The sequence below is a fragment of the Sebastes umbrosus genome, chromosome 8 (genome assembly GCF_015220745.1).
Source record: "Sebastes umbrosus isolate fSebUmb1 chromosome 8, fSebUmb1.pri, whole genome shotgun sequence".
Taxonomy (NCBI): domain Eukaryota; kingdom Metazoa; phylum Chordata; class Actinopteri; order Perciformes; family Sebastidae; genus Sebastes; species Sebastes umbrosus.
The window spans coordinates 15,197,288-15,220,619 of record NC_051276.1 but is presented as its reverse complement, the minus strand read 5'-3'; the positions used below and the strand labels follow the sequence as shown (position 1 = coordinate 15,220,619).

Sequence of the window (23,332 nt, the reverse complement as noted above, 5' to 3'; positions counted from 1 at the left end):
CAATAATCCCCAACAAATGCATTCATTTCTCAAATTGGTTTAATCTTAATTCACATTTAACTGTGGTGCACAGAAACATGAAATTATAATGTGTTTAAGCTCTTATTTACAGCACTCACTGCTCCGTGGAAGGTATTCGTTTTTCAGTTGGCAGCGGTGGAATAATTCTCAAATAATTTCTCTAAATCTTCTAAAACAGAGCTTCCAGAAATAAGTTTCATCAAGCTCGCTCAGCTCTGAAACGATCAGATTTTCAACATCTTCTTAAAGAAATCTTAATTTTACAAGTGGAATAAAAATTATTTAAATTTTTTTCTTTAGCTTCATGTTGTAAAATACACAATTGGCAGTTATGTTCTGTCATGATTAGTCGCGTTTAAACAGAAAGCTTATTAACTTCTCCAAAAAGTGACCCCAATCAGTTTCACAAAACATCGTGACAGATTAAGCTTATTGACTCAGCTTTAAACAAAGCTTTTAAAAGCATAATGTACACACTAACAAAATAAAAAATAATATATTTCCAAAAAATCTACTGGAGCATAAATAAGAAGCCCTCTAACAGAGCTGTGTGTGAGTGTGTTTGGCAGGGCAAGTCAGTGATGCTGGGGGAGGATGGCAGCACTGCTGTACACACATTATTATTATTATTATTATTATTAAATCAAGTAATGATACAGTTCAGCTGCATGACATCAGACTACAACCCACTCCTTGTTTTCTTTCTACCTGAATTAAAAACGTGTTTGACTGCAAGCATTTTGCGGTTAAAATAATGACACAGTGATGTAGGAGGGGTACAATGTTCTCAGTAGCACTGCAGAGTTCAGAAAGGTGAGATTACTCAAACATTGAACAATGAAGAAAGAACATCCCTGTGCTCATGTATTAAATAGTAATATGCTCATTGATTACATCAACATGAGAATAACTTAATTCAAATACGTCAAGCAGCGAGAGTTTGGCAAAAGTGAAAAAGTACCGAAATGAAAACCCAAATAATGCATCATATGGTTGGATGTATTTTTCTTCTTCTGTGGAATTACCAACAGAAATGCCAGCAAATTACAATAAGCAGAGAAAAATGTAGGTATAAATAATTTAAAAGGGGAAATACTATAAAAATATTTTCTCTTTTCTGTCTTGATGTGTTTTTCAGTCCACTAGTGTACTGACACAGTTAAATATTACCTGATACAAAGCTGAGTACAAAAAAAAGATGTAAAATTTTAAAGCTTAAAAAGGTAGTCTTATAAAACCTTTGGCGTTCTCTTGCTGGTGAAATGTGGACTTAATGAAATAACGAATACACATCACCACTGCCAACAAAGATAATAAGCAAACTGACACACACACACACACACACACACGCACACACAATCCCCAACTTGTCCATCAGAGATGAGCACCTCTGTGACGCAGCCTGTCAGTGTGGAGGCCGTCATCAGGTGAAGATGGAGCTGGGGGACGGGTCAGGGCTGGTGAAGGGACGGGGAGGGCCGGGGGTGACGCCACGTCACTGAGCACGTCACTGAGCACAGGTCAGAGGTCAGAGGTCACAGGGCCGACCCATGGACATCTCGTATCTGCGCAGGTGGTTGACCAGGGACTGTACGTAGGTGAAGACGCATTTGGAGTCGGGTTTGTTACCCATGATCATCATGTCCTCCACTTCCAGCAAAGGCATGCAGTTGCAATAGGTCCTGAGGAGCAGCATACAAGAGACAGTGTGTATGAGGAAGAGGAGGATGAACAGACAGAATGGTGGAAGACCAGAGATGAAGGATATTCTCTTCACATGTTCAGTCACAATTATTCATATGTACTTTTCACTTTGTACTTTCTCATGATCATTAACAAAACTGGTTGAACAGGAACAGCACTGATTAACTCAGGCCCTTCCTTGTTGTGATTATACTCTACTTCTTCTTCTTTTTATATCCTTTTTAGTCTCTGTTTTCTCTAAAGCCCTGTGTGGAAACCCTTTTAAAAGCTCTCTATAAATAAACTTCAGTAATGCAGCGTGTTTCAATAAACAGTTTTAGGAACAAAGAGCTCACATGTGAGCTATGCAGGGAGTGACCACAGGGTGGCATTATATCTCCACACACTGTAAACCCTCTGAGACGTCCTACACAAACAAAGTGTAGAGTAACAGGAACAGCACGAGGGTAAATCTCTCCCGCATGAGAAAATAAATGTCAACAACATAAAATCGTTTTTGTTATTTAAAGGAACTGCAGACACGGGATCATCCTGCACTTTACTATTAAACTTTAAAACGCAATCTTTAAAAGGCTTTACAAGCATAAACGCCTGTTAATTCACACATGATAAAAAGCCAGCGGACAACACAGCCTTTCCGTTCCCTGCTTTGTTTCTTAACTACTCTGTTTGAAACATTGTGATACAGCAGATCCTTTTAAAGTGTTGCAGATGGTCCTGGCTCTCTGCCTGGGCCATAGTCTGACTATGCAGAAATGCACACATGGACACACACACACACGCATACCATGTTTGGTACTTTGGACCTCGGTAGCTTCAGATTAACATGAAGGATCAAATATCCAAAAGCGGCCAATAAAGGAGTTTTCTGAACCACTGCGTTTGATGTAAATCCTAACAGCTGCTTAAAACATGCAGGTACACACAAACACACACACACACACACACTCATACATACACACTCCCTCTATCCCATCTCTCAGAACCAGAGTGAGGTTCCTTCGTAGGTTGTTGCCCCCTCTCTCACCATGGGTTCAGTTTTGGGTGCGACTCTAGGTGGAGTTTTTGGTTTTAACCAGGCCCTTCGTCACCAGACCCCTGTAGAACTCCTGCAGGTACGTATACACACACTTCCAATCCGGCTCGCGCATCTTCACCATGTCGTCCACATCCAACAGCTGGGGACAGTCCACTAGTTTCCTGTGTCCGCACCCAGCAGGGGAAGAGGGGAGAGACGGGGGGAGGACGAGGACAGGAAGGAAAGGCAGACCCGAACAGATAGAAACAAAGAAGAGGAGGAGGGTGAAGTACAGATAAGAAGAAGAGAGAAGGAACAGGACAGAGATAGTGGACAAAGTGTGGGAAAGAGAGGAAGGAGGAGGGGAGAAAAACAAACAGATAAAGCAGTGAGCAGCCAAACGTAAAAAGATTCAGGGTGAAAAGACAGAGGGAGAGAGAAATGACACAAAAAGAAACAATAACATTACATTCTCTGTGGTCACAAATATATCCATGAGTTGACATGCTTCATGAACATCATGATACATACAGTATGTGGCAAACACACACACATAGACAAAACAAAACGTCAAATGAGCGATGCTCATTTAGCCTTTTTGTTTGTTGTTGTTTTTTTCTGTGCGACTTTTGAACATTTCAATACGACTACATTCTGTCAGAAACACAAAAAAACAACAGTGATTCTGCAAATAAAACACAAAGACACAACCATATAGTGACTCTAAAAACATACTGGTGCACACAGGATGGAGTGTGTGTGAGAGTGTGTGTGTTCAGATAACAGCAAACTGTTGGGAGGGTCGGGAGTGCCCAGGGAAGTGAGTGATGGTGCAACATAGAAGGTGGGAAGACTGGGGCTGTGATTGGGTGACAGTCCGGTGTTGAGAGCATAAATAATATCAATATCAGCATTGACATGATCCTACATGTGAGGACGCACACACACACACACACACACAGGTGGGTGGGGGGCATCACAAGTGAGAATGGTGTGATGCAAGAGGGATGAGATAGAGAGAGGAAAACGGAGAGATTAGGATTAAAAAGGAGGGGAAATGTTGGGGACATAGCCGAGAGCTCGTCCGTTTTTTTTTAACCTGGTTGTTTGGGGAGGGTTTGCTCATGGCTCTCTGGTTTAGAGCAGATGGAGGGTGTCACAGCAGTTACTCATAGTAGAGGACAGATGGAGAGTGGAGGTTTAGAGGTGGAGTAATTAGAGTTGAGGTGGTTCGATACACCTGGGAGAGATAGGGAAAGTTAACACTGGGACATCAGTCGAGGAGCTTCCACGTGTTTTTGGTCCGTCTCTGTGCTTCAGGCTCAAGTTTGGCAAAGAGCAACACTGAATAAAAGCTAGAAGTGGATTGTAGAGAGGAACAAAGAGAGTTGTCTGTATGAGGCAAAGAAAGGGAAATGTGTTGATTGGATTGTTTGATTTTCATCGTGTATTCACTCCACGACAGCCTTGGTTGGAAGATAATGTCTATTACTTTAACCTTAAGAGGAAAGTTAAGCTTCTTCTGCTGGTTTCTCCTCATATGCTTCACATTTCCTCTGCCAAGCTTAACAAAAAAACAAAGGTTCACCGCAGTTGATGTGGTTTCTCCAACACAGTCGGTTGACGCTCTCACTTGCAGTCAAAACGTAACAACAATAAGAGAACTGATGTGGTTAGTGGACATGTTACTGAGGCAAACGTGTTTTCCTGTGTGTACTCACTCTGCAGTGCTGAAGGCCACCTCAAAGTTTTGCCTGCGGTTGCTGGGGCTCAGGGACTCGTATTCAAAGGATTCGGGGAAAAAATTGTGCACCAGGGCACAAAATGCCATGCCGTTACTCCAGCTGGATGAAAAATTCTGAATGTCCACATGCTGAAGGAGAAGACAAACAGAATAGATATGGAAGCGGTGATAAAGACATGATGGAAACATTCCCAAAGTAGGGAAAATATTATCTAAGCCTATCTTGTCTTAATCATCAGATTACAGATTCACTGGCTGATTAAAGATGAGCACTAAACACACAGCGGGTTGCCGTGGCTGCTTTGCTCACCTCATAGGAGCGGGTCTTGGCGCGGCACCAGTCGAGCAGCATCTGCTTAATGGAGTTCGCGTTGGGTACACCAAAGCTGGTGGAACGCTGGACCTTGTTTACCTTGGCGACCGCCTGATTTCCAGGGCTGAAAGAAAAAGTCTCGTTTGTGTTAATATTTACATGCTTTGACCTGCTCCTTTTCTTTCTTTGGTAGTAATACCTCTCTGTTTATGCTTACCCGCCTCCCTCCTTCTCCAGTTTCTCTATCATGGCTTTGCGGGCCTGCATGGCAGAGGTCTTCGGCAGAGTCTGAGCCCTCATCAGCTCCTTGCGCCTCTCCGCCTGCCTCCGCTCCACCGCAGCTAATCCGCCGCTGCCACTGCGAGACGATGTGTCATCCTCGCGGTCAAACACACTGAGGCGGAGACACAAGTTAATTAGTAAAAGTGAAGGGATTTAAAATGTAGTGTAATTACTGTGATGAGGTTTCATGACCTACCTGCCCACTTTTTTGCCCGTGTTGGAGGAGGATGATGATGATGTGGAAGAGCTGTAGCTGTATGATTTGGACTGGAGTGTCCCTCCTAGATAATAAACACACAGACATATGAATGCTATCGGTGATATGACTGTAACGACTATGCAGGATTGTAAAAGAGCCAGAGAGTGAAATAAAGTAATGACTCACTGTCTGTTTTCTGCAAATAACTGGCCTCGACGACAGTGCTGCGTGTTGATCTGCTCCCATCATCTAAAAACACAAACACACACTTTAAATTATACTCATATTGGACATATCTGTTTCAAGACTGTCAGTATCAATATAATTTATTCTTCATCTGCTTTTACTTTCAACTTTTCCTCCCAAGATGATGAAATAAGAATCACTTCTTTGTTGACTTCAGTGGTTAAATGCAGGTTCAAGAAAGGTTTAAAGAAGAGTCAGAAATGCACCGGAAAAAAGAAAAGTAAAGGTTACCAGATGAAGCGAAGCGGTCCGTCTTGGTGACTTGACTGTGACTGGAGCCATCCGCTGACTTCTCCACCTTCCTCATCACCAACTCTCCCGTTCCGACCCCAGCACGGCCTTTCTGTGCTCGTTCTTCTCTCTGCGTCCGGAGCTCCTGCAGACGGGTGTCGCGCTCCTTTTCTCTCTGGTCTGAGGGTGGAGGAAAGGAGGGGAGAGGAGAGGAGAGAGGGGACGGAGAGGTGGAGAGATGATGTCAATGGAAAAAAGAGAGGAGGAGGAGGACAAAAGGTCCTAAACAAACTGACAGCACCTCCTCATCTGACTGCCACAAAGATGGATTAAAACGGGGCTTCCAAATTCGAGGCGATGTTTCCACAGTACCGTAAAATTCCTCTGAACACACAAACACCCACAGGTGGGAGACTCGCCGCCGAGCCAAAGCTGTCAAGTCATATGTGCTGCACAAACATCACAGATCAAAGAGAGCAAACACACTCTGATCGTCTTCTGTGGAGGGCTGTGCCAAGTTCAGCAATGTCCAGAATACTGATACCTTAACACCTGCAGTGCTTCCTCCAGCTTTTACCTGACAGTGTACAGGTATTTAAACACATTTTGTTTTGCTTTTTGTATGCTCCATGCCTCTGAGTGCACTGAACTTGTACAGGTCTGGGAATCAAATTAGGTTCAACTGTCAGCTCAATGCAACCAGACGCCTGGTGAAACCATACGGTGAGTGCTCACTGCAAAACAGAGAATACACTAAATGTGACAGACGTTTCAGTTTGCAGCACACTGAGGTGAGTTTGAAACCAGGATTCATGCACGTTAGCAAAACTGTCAACATATCCTTTATCATCCGCCACAGAGGTCTGAGAGATACACTGTTAGTGGTCTGACGGTGACAGGATGGTGCACACAAAAAGACAAAAGCAGGCAGGTATCAACTGTTAATGCACACTGCACACCAACCTGCCCTACCTATTTCCTCTTGAGTACATCCCAGCTTGACCTCTGAGGGCAGAATGGATAGAGATCATGTGGAAATTGCTTAAAATTTGTAAATAAAATAATAAAAATAAATACTCCTAATCATGAGGGAGGGAAAGTGAATTCAAAATCATCAGGCTTGATTATAATAATGCAGTGTGTTTACCTCTGATGATTTGTAAGAAAACAGGAGTCATGACAAAATGGAGCAAAAATGTTCATGTGGTTGGAGTAACAGATAGGACATTTTGCTTTGTTCCGTTACCTCTCTTTCTCTTGCGAAGGTCTCTCATGGCTGCGCGGATCATCTTTCTCTCCTCAAAGTCTTTTGACTCATCGAGCTGTGGAAGAAAAAAAACAAACAAACGGAAACAATGAGGTCATTCCTCACAAAAAGCCAAAGTGGCATGGCTTTATTTATGAGTACAGTTCTAACATAGCATTGTGCACACACACACACAACACCAGGCTGTGACTTTTCCAAATATACCCCTCACATAGCTGGCGAGATTTATTGTTAATACAACAAACTTTTGGCATGACTGAAGCTGCTGTATTCGTTACAAAGTGGTGCTTTCAAATCTAAATCATCCAGAATTGGAACTTGGGTGTGAAGTACCATTTTGTCAAGGAGCTCTTCGTCCTCGATGGCAGCCAGCTGCTCGGCAGTCAGTTTTCCGGAGCGCTCGTCGGGTTCGGCCTGAGTGCTGGAGCCGTTGGGGATGGCCGGGACGTGACACGCCACCTGGGCTGACGGTCCAACTGAAAACACCGGCTCAGAGGCCACGACGGGCTCTGTCTCCATCTGCACACAACACATAACACAAACACACACAGTGTGAGCAGCACACACAGACCGACAGCAAAATGATGCACAGTTACATTAATTAGTTTCACCTTAGTTGGATATGTGCATTGCCATCTGAGAGCTCCTGCAGGAAGAATCCCCTAACCTGGAGCTCAGGCTTTTAAGTTGTAGACTTACACTTACAAAAGCATAACTTTTAGGACATAACAAGAACAAGGGGATTTTAGTTAAACACACTGAAGCCATAATAGGCCTGCGTGTGTGAAGTAGGCTCCCTCTAATAATCTCTTTTTGTAACGAGACTGCCAGCTCACCACATCTCATCATTTCTTCCATCCCCTCCGCCTTCCAGCCGTGCCAGAGAGGGTGACAGTAAGCACATGAGAGCGAGAGCAACCCTGCCAAGTTACTGTTAACGTAGTTCATGGAGTGTGACTGACACACTGAGTGTCCAAATGATACTGAGCTGCTGTGAAGCAGGAGTTTATGTGACAGGTACGGTACACCATTACGGCTGGAGGACTGGAACAATGCATTAGCAGATATAAACTCTGGGGAAATGGTATGTACACCACAGAAGGAGCGAAGGAGCATGCTGAGGAGGAAGTAGAGCACCAAGAGAACAAACGGGACATTATAGGTTGTTGATGTAAACCTGGATGTCTACCAGCATATGTGAAGTGAACATAAATCCGACAGAAAACACCTTTGTCACGTCACATGATGCTGAATGCCTGTGGCAGACTATGAACTCTAGCTGTGGCTTCAATGCTTTTGTTGTAACTGAGTCCAGGTCCAGATATAGCTCAGACAGCTGGCTCTGTCCCTATCCACAGCCGCCCGGGCCCCAGCAGGGCCAGGTCTCATCATGGAGGGACAAGGCCCGGCGCAGCCACAGCACTGTGTGATTAAGGGTGGCCACTGGTTTTAAGACTTTTCTGGACATGGGACAGACTGGACTGAGAGGCACTTGACCGGCGAGGAATGTTTTGGGATACAACGCAGCCAAACAAGGGCTCTGATTCAGGCAATGAGGGAATGTGAGTGGGGTGAGAAAGTTCCAGATAACCTTAGTACTCGAGTCGTGTGTAATTCAGCTTCAGGACACTTTTCAGCATCTGAGTCATTGTGGCATACAAACGCTCTTTTTGTTTAGTTTTTCTCTAATGGAGGGAGGGCTAAACATCCTTCTGAGAACTTTTTGATTCATCACTTAGACCTGCAATACAGTCTCCACAATCAGAATTATGAAAAGCTGACATAGGAGAAATAGCTGAAATTGCACAAAGGCAAGATAAGATTATCACAATCATCTGAGTAACATTTAAGAGAAGTCCATCACCTTTACTGGTTGAGTGGCAGACCCAGCTGTCTTTGCAGGATTAGACAGTAATATGAACACTGGCCGCTTGAATAGCTGAGGATAATGCCGTAAATACTCATTATCCCTCAAAATGTCACCAGTGCACACAAACACACACAGGATTTGTTATGGGATTTGTACGAGAGTACATAGAGGTTAAAGATGAGGTTTATCCTGTCAGTCATGAAACTGTGTTGACAAGTGAACATTGTGGATGATCTGAAGATGGCAAACTATAGGCCAGGGCTGCTGTTACTGTTAAGACATTGGTAATTTTTCCTCCACTCAACAGAACACTTGCACACAGACACACATGAATGCTAGCCAGGATCAGAAACACATGGTGTTGGAGGATTGGAATACCTCCCTGACAGACTGTGGTAAACACAATCAGTCAAAACTGACTGACAGCTGGGATGTTTAACCTTTTTTTAAAGAGGAAGTGAGAACATAATGTAGGATTAAAACCAACGGAAAGCTAAGAGAGATGGTACTTGAGCAAGAACACAGCGTGTCACTGGCATGGCACGTAAAAGTACTCGTGGCAAGCTGATCCACATGTATTGTCAACACTGGAACAAAAAGACATCCCCATTCTTCACGCAGCTTATCTGAATTAAAAAAGGGGTCATGATCAGAACCATTAACAGAGAGCAGTACCGTGCTGTTGTCGGAAATGTTTGCCATCAAAGAGGGAGCAGAGAGGGAGCGGCGGGTTGCAAAGGTGGGGGGGTGGGGGACAGGTGAAGGCTCTGGTGCGTTTGTCCCAGCAGATACAGACTCTGAGTCCTGGGGGCATGATATTTGTTCCTGGGGTACACTTGATGGAGTATCCAGAAGAGTGCTAGCTGGAGAATCTTGGAGAGTACTGGATGAAGCATCAGGTGCTTCGAGTGCAGTGTCCTGGGGTGTGCAGGCTGGAGGATCACTGTATGATGTTGGAAAATCACTGGATGGGGTTTTCTTTTCACATGGAGCTGTAGGTGAGCTTTCTTTGCTGGGCAGTACATGCAGCAAGGCATCAGGCAGCCCCATCACCTGGCACAGGGCCTCCACTTGCCTCACCAGCCTTTCTTGCTGAACCCTCAGCCTCAGGTTCTCCTCCTGCAGCCCGGCAATGGCCGCTGCCAGAGGAGCCACCTGAACTGCTGCCTCCTGCAGACGGGCATCCACTCGCTTCCCGAAGGCCTGCAGGTCACTGTGGACCTCCCCCACCGCGCACTGTAATGTTAATTCAAATTCCCTCTTGCAAAACTGCTCCTCTTCATCCTCTGCCTCCTCCTGAGCGAGCAGATCACCAATCACCTCCTCCAGGCCCGACTCGGCACAAGCGCTGTCTGGGCTGCCCAAAACCTCCGGAGCCTCTGAGGCTGGGAGGAAGTCCAGGTTCACTCCAGGCATGGCCAGACCCACTGCACTCAATGTCACACCAGCGAAAGTCCTTTTAAGTTTAAATCTTCTTGTGAGTGTCTTAAAAACTTTGGGTGTAAGATCAGAGAAATCAAAAGGTTGTGGCTTCAGATGTAGAAGGTAGAAGGTATACACTCTGTCTGTCTGTCTACAGAGACCTTTCAAAACAATGCATGTTCTTTATACCCCCCAGCAAATATCCCCTCTTTACCGGCTGACACCCTGGCAGCCAATGAGCATGCAAGGAATTCAGTTTCCCAGGCAGCTGTAGCCCCACCCCCTTATTTCCAGGTGCCGTGGACGTGTCTATCTATCTCCTGCCCCGCCATTATCCCAATGAGCCAGTCAGTCCTGGGGCACTGGTGGAGGCCAGAGGAGGAATGGTAGTGGCAACAATTCAGAAAACTCACCCCTCCCTCTTTCAACGTTCCTTTTATTTAGAGCCGCTGCCCTTCACACCTCGCATGTCAGGCGACGAGGGTTTAGATGTGGCTCTAGGCCTGAGCTGAGGGGAGCGACACGTTAGTGTTTCACTCCACATAAAACTGCTTTCCGTCCAAATGCTAGGCGTCGTGACTAATCAGGTCAGTTGCGTTGCATGACTGTGATCCATGGCAGACCTCTGGAGGGAAGGACATAGTGTTTAGGACCATGACACAGCAGACTGGTCGACCAGTGAGGGTGAGCTGGGGCCCAGTTCTCCTCTCCTCTGGGTAAGGGTGTTGGGAAGGACATCGTAGCCCTTCCAAGATTTTGTTTTTAGGCTTACTGACAAAGCAGCACTGCTCATGTGGATGCTTCAAGTGCTTTTGTGATAAATGAAGAGCTCTCCAAGAGCGCTGACAGAGGTGTGTGTGTACACTGTTCATAGTGTAAAATGCACAAATACCTCGTTTAAATACCTACTGACGATTTATTGCCATATTGCAGAGCATGCAGAGAAATCAAATGGTACTGCACATACTGTACTGCTGAAGGCAGTCTGATTAGAAGAATCACAAGCATTAAACTGATTTTAAAAAAGTGCAATGGAGAACAATGTGTCAAAGGGCAACAGTGGTCTCTCCTGGGATTTACAGGTAAGCAAAACAGTTCCCAGGAAGAAACTGGCCTCGAGGGAGAGTGGAGAGAAATGTGACTGGCAGCAGGGAAAGTGGGTTAAAACCCAAGAAGGACATGGCTCTAGTCTTACCATGCATCAAAGCACTTTACCCACAGCAAAGCAAAGTGATGTTGAAAGACAAGAAGCACGACAAATAAAGACTCTTTTCTGCATGTATATAGGTTTGTGTTTCTGATTATCGTGGCGGAAAATGATGTCTTATGTGGCAGCGTCTGTGGCTGTTGTGAACACTCTGTCTTTCTTTGTCTATTCACAAGAGTTTCCAAAAATAATGTAGTATAGCTTGCAAAAGAGGTAAAAAATAAAACAATGCAGAGATTTTAGCTGAAAGAAGAACCAGCATGGCAATAAGGGAAACAAATCTAAATCTAAGCTGGCAATAAAACATCATCCATCTTTCCCTCCGCAGTTTGCACCGAGGTCTGCAGACGAGGCTTCAATCCGTGACACACGTGAACTGGTTGTGTAACCAGCATGTGTCATGGATCAGCAGTATGTTAACAATGAGGTCCTTCTCCCTCTGTGTGACAGTGGGACAATCCTTCATTGACTGTGTGTCCATGTTCACGCAGCAGCACTTGACCAGTGTGCCTGTCCTGTCATCGCCCTGGTAATAAAGCTAAGGCATTATTTATATTTGTGTTCAAGGCTGGGCGCAGTGGTCGGCACGGACGGAGATGAGCGGGAGCAGCTGCGATCACTCGGAGCATCAATAATCAGCTGCTGGCCTCACCTGTCTGACATGAACGCTCATCGCTGCACTGAAACGCTACGAGCATCTTGACCTTGCCATTAACTTTATCTTAATCCTGCTTTTATAATAAATAACAAGGAGCAGCTCTCTCACATTTGTCCTTCATTGTTTTAGAGTCTTTCCATTGCTTATTTTATCTAAAATGTTTCTCTCCTTTGACTCTCATAGATCGTAATTTATAGGCAATCTGCTGCTAGAACGTGTTTTATTGGAATTAAAACAAATAAGGGAAGAAATAGGGGAAGTTCTGAGTGCTAGGTTAGACCACCGAGGAGAAGCCCAGACCACCCAAACAGATCAGAGTCCCAGACAGGAACCACTGTGTTCAATAAACAACAACAACCAACAACGCTAAACAGGAAGATCTTATAAAAACTCCTGTTTCACCACCTTGATATCTGTACACTTCTTCTTCTAATGGACATAAATGTGAAAAGTATAAGCTACTTCAATGTGAATCCTCCCCTGACCGCTCACACAACCTTGAACTTGGACTAAACCAGGGAAAGTCGTAGAACAGGTGGTCTCTGGATCAGTCTGAAGGTAACCGAGGTGCTGGTTGATGTTAACCGACAGTGTCTGCTGCTGTTTTTACAATCTCATTAGCCAACGAGTCACTCAGGCTCAGTGTCCGTGTGGGAAAGCAGATCCGGACGAAGCATGACGAAAAGAGAGAGAGAGAGACTTATTTATTGTCATAGCCTCGTGGTTCATCATGATGATGTTACGGTTGTTTGCATAGCCAAGTATGTGAATCACAGCCTAGTAGTGCTAGCATGCAGTCACCAGCATAGTAACAATGTAAGGTTAATGATTGGTGATTGATTGGCTATAATCCATACTGGTGGTCGTTGGAGGCAAATAAACTATTTTAAATGAAAAAAAGAAGAATTTGTGATGCCGATTCTTTAACTGCACATATTTCTTTTAGCATAATTTAAAACACATCATGTTTAGTAATGTCATGCACATGTTAGGACACATGCAAAGACGTTACCTGCATGCCGTTACGGTAAGGTTGCAACAGCACTCAGCTCAGACATGTATAAACCTCATCCCCTGCAGAATCTGGGTCCTCTTCCTGCAAAATCCCTTTTCTACAAGAAACGCTCCGCTGTGGTATCTTAGTTCGTACCCGCCCCTGTGTTTGTGCTTCTAAACAAGGGCCTAACTGATGGAGACGGTCTCATTCCAACACCTTAAATTCACCCCGCAGGCTTGCAGAGCCTCCTCCCAGCCCTAATTAACCAGCTCCATGATCCCATAACCAGATTACAGCTGCGCTCCACTCAGGGGGTGGAATACACAGCCATTAAAGAGTAAATAGGACTCGCCGTTCCTCGCCCTCTCAATACCCCCGCTCTCCATTCACGAGGACACTTCCTTTCATGGAGGAGCAAGGAGGTTAAGGAATGAGGCAAATGGGAGTTTAGCCATTCTTCCTAACCCCAGAGGTCACTGTGAGACGGGAGGGGATTGGTTAGACTCGGACCATTTTCAGCCCGATTAGAGTGCACAAATTAAGAGTTGAATCTCTATGTTTTAGCAACCCTAAGAAAAGACACGATGAAGAACTCGTGTCAACATGTGTTTCGTTGCAACTGGACAGCAATCAGTGTGCATGACGACAGACAGGTGTAATTTGGGAAACATTTCCCAGATAAATCTCAGTGGGCATGGCCTGCCGAGAGAAAACGAGGAATGCCCGGAGCACCTCCCTCTCTCTCCTTCACATACCCTACAAGGACAGATGTGACTGGCTACCCACTCTGTGTTTGATAAACACTGCTCTTCCCTCTCCTCCCTCCTTTTCTCACACTCTGTCTGTCTTTCACTGTCCCGGCTCACTTGCTTTTCAGGCCTTTATAGGTGATTGCTGTGACAGGGACGCAGCAAAAAACATAGTGGAATTCAATTGAGTCAGCTGGGAATGAAAGAGTAGATGAAAACAGAGCGTTAATCTTTAATTGGAAAGGAACTGGGAATGTGGTTTTGTCGCATGTTTGACAGGTTCTGTCTCCAGATTCTGCAGAGCCTCAATGTTGTGATCATTTCCCAGAAAATTGTTTTTAAAAGGCGGACTGTACCTTGATGGAGGATCCGGAGGAGAGGCTGGATGAGGAGAGCTTGAACGGTGTAGCTCTGAGGCCAAGGGTCAGCTCTGAAAACAGACACAGTGAAGACACAAATTTACATTTTAATTTCAAGTATAAGAAAGTTTAAATTCAGGTCGATATATATATAGTCCACAGCTATGGGTTGAATAGGAAGAAACTGTAGAAGGCCAAGAAAGGTCCTGGCGCCTAGATGCATGTGTGTACAGTTTAAATGTGTGCATGGTCTTGGTGGCAGTCATTAGTCAGTTACACAAGCTGCCATAGTGTCATAAACAACACGCTCTCATGTCTAATGAGACAAGCGAGTAAATGTAGATGACGCCACCTTTAACATAAACAGCCCTCTTTATTCCCTTGCAAGAGTGTGCACATGCATTTCCATTGTGACCTATTGTCAAACCCCTCAACCCAATCCCTTCACTCCACACACACACACACACATGCACAAATGCTATATCGTAAAATACAGGATTGATGCACACCAGTCCAGCACAGTGTACATTTAAGACTCTTGGCAGGTACTTTTGAGAGAAACCGGAGACACAATCTAAGCCCGCCTTTGGTCAGTGGGAGACAGGCAGCTTCCCAAAAAAGGAGCCCAAAACCATTAAAGCAAATTGAGGAGCCCAGTGGGGCTGCCAGAATGTGTCGGGGGGTGCTGGTTGTAAGAGGTGTAATCGCACAGGTCCAGCTTGAGTCTTAAATAAACTGTTTGGGTTGGAGGACCCGGTTGCTGGGAAGAGCTGAAACTTAAGACGTCTTGTTTGGACAGACAGTAATAGCAGCTGTAGCAGCTCTGCTTCTGAAACAGACGGAGATTCAAGCAATTCATGTTTTTTGTTTCATGATGCAATTAATGAATCCCTGCTGGTGCTGTTTTGCACTATGAGTATGTGCTGTGCTGAGTATGTACATTAAACGTGCTTTTACGAGACTGTCCCGCTGCTTTACGTGCCTTTTAATTATTTCACAATACAGAAACTCGCACCATTTAAGTATACCTCGTTGAACACTTGCTGTGTTTCTCTAACACCAATAAAAATGCTACATATTTTAGTAATTAAAAGTTCCAAGTGGATTTTTCAGTGTGACGGGTATGGAGGTTCACTAATGTAGAAAACGCAGATACTGTTAGCTCAATAACGCTGGATTATTTTTGAAACTATTTCAGGTGAGCGACCATGTTTTGATCTACTGCACAGTGATATTTATAGATTTTATTCTTCCATCAGCCACCATGTTCCCTTCTTAGAAATCAGGGGGAGACTGTCTAAAGTTATTTTCGCGGGACGCCCCGGTGGCCGGCCTAGAGGTTAAGGTGCTGATCTATGTTACATGTCCTTTCCCATCTCTCTTCCCTCATTTCCTGTCATCTACTCTACTGTTGTCTCACTAATAAAAGGTGTAAAATGCATGGACACCTTTTCTTGGAAGTTGACAGTAGAGAGAGACAGGAAACAAAAGAAGGGGTTAACATGCGTCAACGCTCTCCAGCTACATTCAAAGTGAGGATCTCACGGTGTCTAAAACTGCTGAGCCACCACTGGTTGAGTCATGACTTTGGTTTCTATGTTCTCATTGTAATAATGAACTGATTTCCCAAAAATGTTTTCCTCATTTAAATGCACACCTAAATGAATGATGGAAGAAAGGGTCATTTTAGATACAGACAATATCTACAGCATGGAACAAACAAAACACAGCACTGTGTGGGCTAGCAGGCTTATAACAGTATTACTGTTCAGTCTGGCCTGAGACAGACAATTACTGTTTTCTTTGTCCCAAATATACTCGCTTCTGTTGACTACTGACCTCACCCCCTCCACACTGCAGCAACTTGCCCACTCTATAACAATACCCTTCAGTACAAATAACGCTGTTTCATATTCAGCCCTAACATCCATCCCCACTCATCCACGCGCTTTGCTTGTCATCATCCCACTTGTGACCGATTCCTTGGTGCCGGTCGCCTCCCACAACGACTGGGATTCCATTGTGATGTAAGGCTTGATGTTAGTAACAGTCGCTAAATTAAGATTCATGCACAGTAGGCTGCAGATCTGCATAATGCACCAACTCCATATAGAGCTTCCAATATAATCAAGTTTCACCTAAAAAGCATGGTGCATGAAGTTGTTAAGCAAACAGAGGTGTTCTGTCATCCTGAATTACTACGTTGGAAAATACAGCATCATGTTTAGTGAGTTATTTGAGCATGAGATTGGTGAGGTTGGTGAGGTTGGTGAGGTTGGTGCTCCTACCTGCTCTCTGTCCCAGAGCATTAGTGGTGGTGATGCGCGGGGTCATGTTGGTGATGGGTACCATGTTGCCCCTAGGGGTGGCCGTAGAGGAGGAAGTGGTGGTGCGCCCATCCTTGATCTCGATGGTGAGGAAAGTCTTCATGTCCGGGTCTGCCTCTCCCTGGGTGACCTGCTGTCCAGCTGCTCTCCCTGGGGTCCTGTCTTCCTTTGAGTCACTGGAGGCATGCACATCTTTTTCAGCTGGATGCCTCGTCCCACCCATGGAGTTCTGCCATTGGCTAGCAGAAGACAGAGGTTTGTTGGCCACGCCTCTTGGCTGAGGTACAGCCTGACTCTGGGATGCGCCAGAGGTGCTAGATGTGGAGTCCACACGTGGCCGTGCTGGCCTGTCTCCAGATGTGCTGAGGGATGCTGCTGTGTGTGTAAACAGCTCCGCGGCTCTGGAGATATTCGTCTGGCCACCGCTGCCGGAGGTGGTCCCGTTCCTCAGAGGAGCTTTCTTCAAAGCGGGGACATTCGGGCTCTGGCTGGACTCCGTGAACTTGCGCATTCGATCACGCACTGAGTTGGTACGGTTGAATTGTTCCAATACGATATCTTTCTTCTCAGGTGCTGTAAACACATAATGCAGGAGGGGAGTTGAAATCACAGAAAAACACTCAATACAGCAGAGACACAGAAACGAGATCCCTTCCACTGTTCAGGCTGAATTTAGCACACTTAAAGTCTCTTGCTCCCATCATCTCCTCCTCCACCTCATAAGCCCTCTATAAATCCCAATCCTATTTTCCTCCTCTCTCTAGGTTTTGTTCCAGCCCCTTTATTGTGCTCGACTTAACCTCCCCCGTTTCACCGCCTTTCAGTTTCTATCTTTTGGACTTTTCAGGACATGTTTCTTCCACTCATGGGTATTTTTTCATTCTCTGATCCTTAATACCGTCAGATAATGTGTACAAAGCTCATGATTTGGCACAGACTCTCGAACGGAAAAAAACACTAGTGATTAGAGGAGAAGATATTCACTGAGGTCATCCTAACAAAGAAAAAAAAGATGTGCTGCTCGGGAGGAAAACCACAGTTTATAATGCATCGGACACAGTAAAGAACACTGTCTGGTAGAAAGAGAGAAAATGGGGTATAGTATAACCATCACTCTCTGCTGTGAGTGGCTCTATACGATCACATTAATGGATGTCATTGTCTCCATATACTGGAGTCCTGCAGGCTATGAGCCATCTGGTGTGATATCATTACTTTTAAATGCAATGTCCATAAAGTAAACCAAATGAATCTATGCATATAATAGAGGTGGGACCAAGTCATTAATTTGCAATCTACAAGTAAGTCTCAAGTGTTTGCACTCAAGTCCTAAGTCCTAAACTTTGAGTTTCAAGTCCTAAACAAGTCACAATGCACTCTTCAATAATCCAACACGTTCTCATCCCAACTCGTCACATACCGAAACTTTGTCAGACCCCTCAGCATCACTTTTTCCATCGCACTAAAGACGTGCTTAACGACCGCTCTGTGTCACTTTTCGGTCGCCGTTAACACGTGTTAAATGTTGTGAATTAAATAAAAACATTTAGTTAGGTTTAGGAAAAAACAACATGGTTGGGCTCAAAATTACTTTGTTTTTACAGTGCAAATGTGACTGGACGTTGTTAACACGGGACACGAACGATCAGCTGATTGTAAAGTGAAAGTGAAAGGTAACGCACAGGATGCAAAAACATGGATGAAAGCCCTGTGTTGTTGGACCCATCCACCACTGCGGTCTATGTCTCTTTATAATACATCACCGCAACACTTTCCCTGAGCATTTACTGTTGCCGCGGATGGGTTTACATTGTAGTTAATGGAACGCCCAGTGCGTCTCCTACTGCCGCTAAAGGGTGCCCTGTGCGGCGGTATCAAATGCCGACAGCCATGACAAAGCGTCGGTATTTGACGCCCTGGGAATGAGAACAGGCTGAATAATCCCAGTAATATTCACCAAAAATAAAGAGTCCAGAGTTCAACAAAATCACCACTTTTCGGGGATTCAGCAATAAACAAGATAGAGTGAAATTCAGTTTGTTCGATTCAGTTTACCCCCATGAGTTAATCCTCTTCCCAAACAAATCATTTAAGGGTCCCTCAAAAAGTAAATAAACAAAACACTGATGGAGTTACCTCCGGCACAGGGCAGTTGATTGTCTTCCTGCACACACTTTTTAAATAACATACTTTTAAATCTTTGGGCTTGGGGGGAAGGTATCAAGTATTTTCAAGTCAGAAGGCTCAAGTCCAAGTGACGTCACGAGTCACTGGTGTTAAAGTCCAAGTCGAGTTGCAAGTCTGCTTTTATTTTGTCAAGTCGAGTCTACAGTCATCAAATTTGTGACTTCAGTCCACTCCTCTGGCATATAAGGTCATATAAGAGTTGCGACTTATCATTTCCATTACCAATAAATCTGTGGATTTCTTAAAAAAATGAATTTGAATGGTGAAAATGCCAATCCGAATTTTTTCAGAGCCAATAATATTAAAAATTGCGCGTTATTTCCGTTCAACAGTACTGACCCCAAACATATTCAATTAACAATGATTCAAAAGAGAGAGATGCAGCAAATCATTTGAGAAGCTGGAAATGATGAATGTTCGGATTTTCTCCATAATAAATACACTCAAATATTATCAACATTGATGTGTGAATTGATTTTCTATTGATTAATCAGTTCAGGACTAAGAGTTAGACTAAGAGCTAAAAGAGGACTAATTGCTTACCAGAATCCTTGCTGCCATGAGTGAGGGGCAGATCGCTGTTAATTGTCATCTAAAAAGGGAAAGAAAACACAAAGAAACTTTGAGAGAACAATCAGCAGAGGAAGTAGAGGAGATTAAGGGTTAACATGCACTGTGCCTGGATTGACAACCACAGAGCTGCTGCAATAAAAAGCTCCATGTTTAACAGGGCAGCGATGCACATTCATGAGGGGCTTCATGGATGGCTGTGGTGACATCTACACACTAAATACAGAATCAACCGGTGGTGTTTTCATTATGTAACATTTGTGTTTGGAGTGAAGCAGTGGGCCTCTGTTCTTTTTTTGGCAGCGGGGCTATGATGGGCCCCAGAGTGTTTACATTACTCTCAGGAGACTGAGCATCAGCGTATATATTTCAGGGAACAATAAAAGAAGTCAGGGCCAGTCTTGGGTAAACACATTTAGAGGAGCGACGCGATGGCGTCATGGTGACCTGAGCCCCCAAGATGGGAAATGTTGCTCCACAGTTAACAGTCAGTTAACAGAAACATCAGCTGTGTGCGTGTTTGCGTGCTCTCTGCTGTACTGTGGGCTGAAGAGAGACAGAACCTCTGGCCCGTAACGCTGTCTATCCCTCTCTGACAGCAGGTGAGGCGCCGCTGCTGAGGTGAAGCAGAGACACTCAGGTGCACAGTTTATTTGTGTAGCCAAGGAACAAAAGTTAAACAGCACCTAACAGGACCTCAGCGTGGTGTGTTTATGGATGCCGATGTGACCTGGGTGTCACTGAAGAATGGAGTGTTGGGGTGTCTTGTCAGGGATAATAGAAATAGAAAGAAAGGGAGAGCTTGGACTGTTGGTGCGTGTGACTATGTGGCTCAACACCCCACTCTAGTGGTGCAGTTATGACACATACTCTGTGCCGTTGCTGTTCAGACGGCTGCAACTGATACAGATGGGGGACAAATTCAAGTGTCTCAGTATGCCTCCCTTAGCATAGACAAGTCTGTATAACTCTACTGGAGGGATGAACACCATTTTTCTATAAGATACTTCCTCATTTGGTGTTTTGACAATGGGGGGTGGAAAGAGCAGTCTAACAGATGTGTCCAAAGTCCAACTGTAATCACATTTGGTAATCCATTTTTGTAGTCAAACATAATAATAGAGTCAAAGTAAACAAACTTGCGCTGTAGCTGACATGTCATGGGCAGATAGGTTTGCTGTAGCAGACAAAAATGTAATTTCAGCTGGACTTCAGAGCTGTTTCATTTGGTTGAGGTATGGTGACTGTGTGCATTTATTATGTTTCTCCAGTCTTTTATAGGGATGTAAATCACAAGTTTCATCACAATACAATATTATATTGATTCTTAGGACAACGATATGATATTTGCTGATATCACAAAGTCCGCCACGATACGATTTTGATTAGATTCAAATCAGGGGCCTTCGATCGATATGAGACAATATCATATGCCCATTTAACACAATCAGTTCATATCAACTCACAAAAAGCAACTAAAATATAATTATCCAATTTTATTACTGGGAAGGAGGGACCGCTTGGATGGAAATGGCGATATAGTCGCGCCATGGGAATTTCAAAACAAAGGCATATCTGAAAGATGATGATCATTGATGATATTGGATCGTTGATCATTGAATCGATGTATCGTTGCACTTCTACTCTTTCGTTCAGGTTTTTCCTTTAATTTGTTTCCTGTCTGTATATTCAGGACACAAAGACATCAGCTGTTCATGATACAAGGACTGTGCACTCTACCTTTTGTTTCTGGAAGTCGTTTTTTCCCTTGGTGCTGCCGTTGAGCAGACCATTTGCAGGATCCTTCCTAGATAAAACAGCGCCATCGGGCTGGTCCTGGTCAATGATGCAGTCCTGATCGGACCGAGCCTGGAGGTCGGCTGGACCTTGGCTTCCGCTCTCGGTTTCTGAATCTGTGCTGTAAGTTGAACCACTCGTGGCTACCTCCACCTCCTCCGCTGGACCCCTCTCCTCAGAGGACATACTCACACTCCGGTCAGATGTCCCCGAGTCAGTCCGTTTCCGTGACAAAAGACCAACGCTGTCTGAAGCCCCGGAGCCCAAACGGGGTCTGACGCCAGAGTCGGAGACATCTGAGCCCAGTCTCTGTCTGGCGTAGGACAGGGAGCCGACGCTTCGCTCTGATGCCCCAGAGTCTAGCCGGCCACGCTGGAAGGGACTCTGGCTCCTGTCTGAGGCTCCAGAGTCCAGCCGGGCTCTGTAGGCTGAGCCCAGACTCTTCTCTGAGGCCACAGAATCCAGATTGGACCTGGAAAGCACAGAGGTCACACTGCGGTCTGAAGCTGAGGAGTCAGACCTTTGACGATGAGGCAGGACCAGGTCAGGCTCTGTGGTCACAGCCTCTCTCTGCGGCTGGATCACCAGAGGTGCAGGACCATCGTCCTTCACCAGGTGATCCAGAACCAACACCATGCCTGAGTTGGAGCCTGCAGCAGAAAACACACAAGAAAGATGAGCCATAAATACCTTTCTCTACCTTGTGGCTTTCCTGATTTTGTAAAAAACTGATTACTTCTATGCTTCCTCTCACGTCAAACCAAAGCGAAGAGGGTGTTACTGTATGTGAGCAAAGGAAGCAGTAGGTGTTGAAGTGAGATTGAAGTGATAGAAATGAAATACTTCTGCGGGCGCAGGGGCCCCCATGAGAGGCCTGGCTAGAAAATATCACCCAGGATCACAGAGGAGGCACGTGGAGACATGAGGGGATGTAGGCATTTCCTCCAGGCTGGCCTCAGTTCCTGAGCAAGATTTGTGAGATTGTGTCGGTGGATGTGCGTAAAAGAGAAGGAGGGGTCACAGCTAAAGAGTGTGGCTTAACCATAGGCGGTAAGCAAGTACAAGAAGTCAAGGAGGAAGTGAGGGTGAAATAGAGACCAAGACAAGTACTTCCCCTCCCCTCTGTCCAAGCTCCTTTACTGCTCCTTCTCTCCTCAGGAAACCACACTCCAAACAACACAGCGCTGCCCACATCCTCCCTCTGTGATACTCTCTACCTCCAGCACCCCATGGTGCTTCTAGTGATGGAATATCTGAGGTTGTGTACATACCGCAGATAAGGAAAACAGAGAAAACCAAGAGTGTATCAGATTCCCACAGCCCATGTATACATAAAGGCATGAAAACACTTCTGTGTGACCGGTGTTTGCACCAACTCTGCAACCAAATGGGGTTCACCAAGTATGCATGCCTGTCATTTACAAACCAAATCAAAGCGTCTGACCGGCAGCCGCAGAAATCTCCTTTAACTTCCGACAGGACAGGATCGAGGTTCACAGTTTCATTTAAAACATGCCTGCTAAATTGTGCACAATCTATTTATAAATGGCGGCAAGTTGCTGATTAAACAGACCAGATGATTATGTAATACGGTCTGAATACAAAACGTGATTATGATACACAATTAGGACAATAAACGGCTGCCACATGTGACACTGAATGGTCCACTAGACAGCAGTGTCTATATCTAATGATGCACTCAACCCAAACTCAATTACTGCCCAATTGAAGTGAAAGCCAAAAACGCACTGCTTCTTCAACAAACTCTCACGTTATTGTTCATGTTTTTGCCATCGGGAAGCTGTCATGTCCATTGTGTAGCGATTTCTGGGAAAATCCCTGGTGCTGCTGGGTAATGAGAGGCTTGCTTTTAGCTCTGAAATAGCTACAAAAGCAGCCTGCGCTTGTGCACTCTGCTGCCAGTCAATATATAGAGCACAAACAAAGGCCAACTGAGGGTTTTCTTTATACTTCCTTCACACTGAAGCAATGACCCGAGGAAAGCTCGTGTTTGTCGCTGCTGTGAACGGGTCAACACTGGTTTTTCGACTCAGCCTCGCCTGCTGATGACCTGGGTTTAACATCATCACACTTCTGCTTTGGCATAACAGGTAGAAGACAGCTTTCTATAGTAAATTTACTTTTACTATATAAAAGCAAGTGT

General features: G+C 44.9%; 1 protein-coding gene across 6 annotated transcripts in view; it reads right to left on the bottom strand.

Annotated features, from left to right (window-relative positions):
- Positions 1-21: 21 nt before the first annotated feature.
- smtnb (smoothelin b) overlaps positions 22-23,332 on the bottom strand; it is a 53,128-nt gene continuing 29,817 nt past the window's right edge. For 2 of the 6 annotated variants that reach the window (XM_037777700.1, XM_037777705.1), the window contains 14 exons: positions 21,112-21,818; positions 19,345-19,393; positions 16,576-17,187; positions 14,285-14,358; positions 7,359-7,544; positions 7,005-7,080; positions 6,731-6,763; positions 5,759-5,938; positions 5,468-5,530; positions 5,279-5,363; positions 5,018-5,194; positions 4,798-4,924; positions 4,465-4,616; positions 22-1,703 (listed from right to left, as the gene is read on the bottom strand). In XM_037777700.1, coding sequence (XP_037633628.1) covers positions 1,550-1,703; positions 4,465-4,616; positions 4,798-4,924; positions 5,018-5,194; positions 5,279-5,363; positions 5,468-5,530; positions 5,759-5,938; positions 6,731-6,763; positions 7,005-7,080; positions 7,359-7,544; positions 14,285-14,358; positions 16,576-17,187; positions 19,345-19,393; positions 21,112-21,818 — 2,675 coding nt within the window. In that variant the 3' untranslated portion in view covers positions 22-1,549. The other 4 variants (XM_037777701.1, XM_037777703.1, XM_037777704.1 and 1 more) reach the window with 4 other exon arrangements.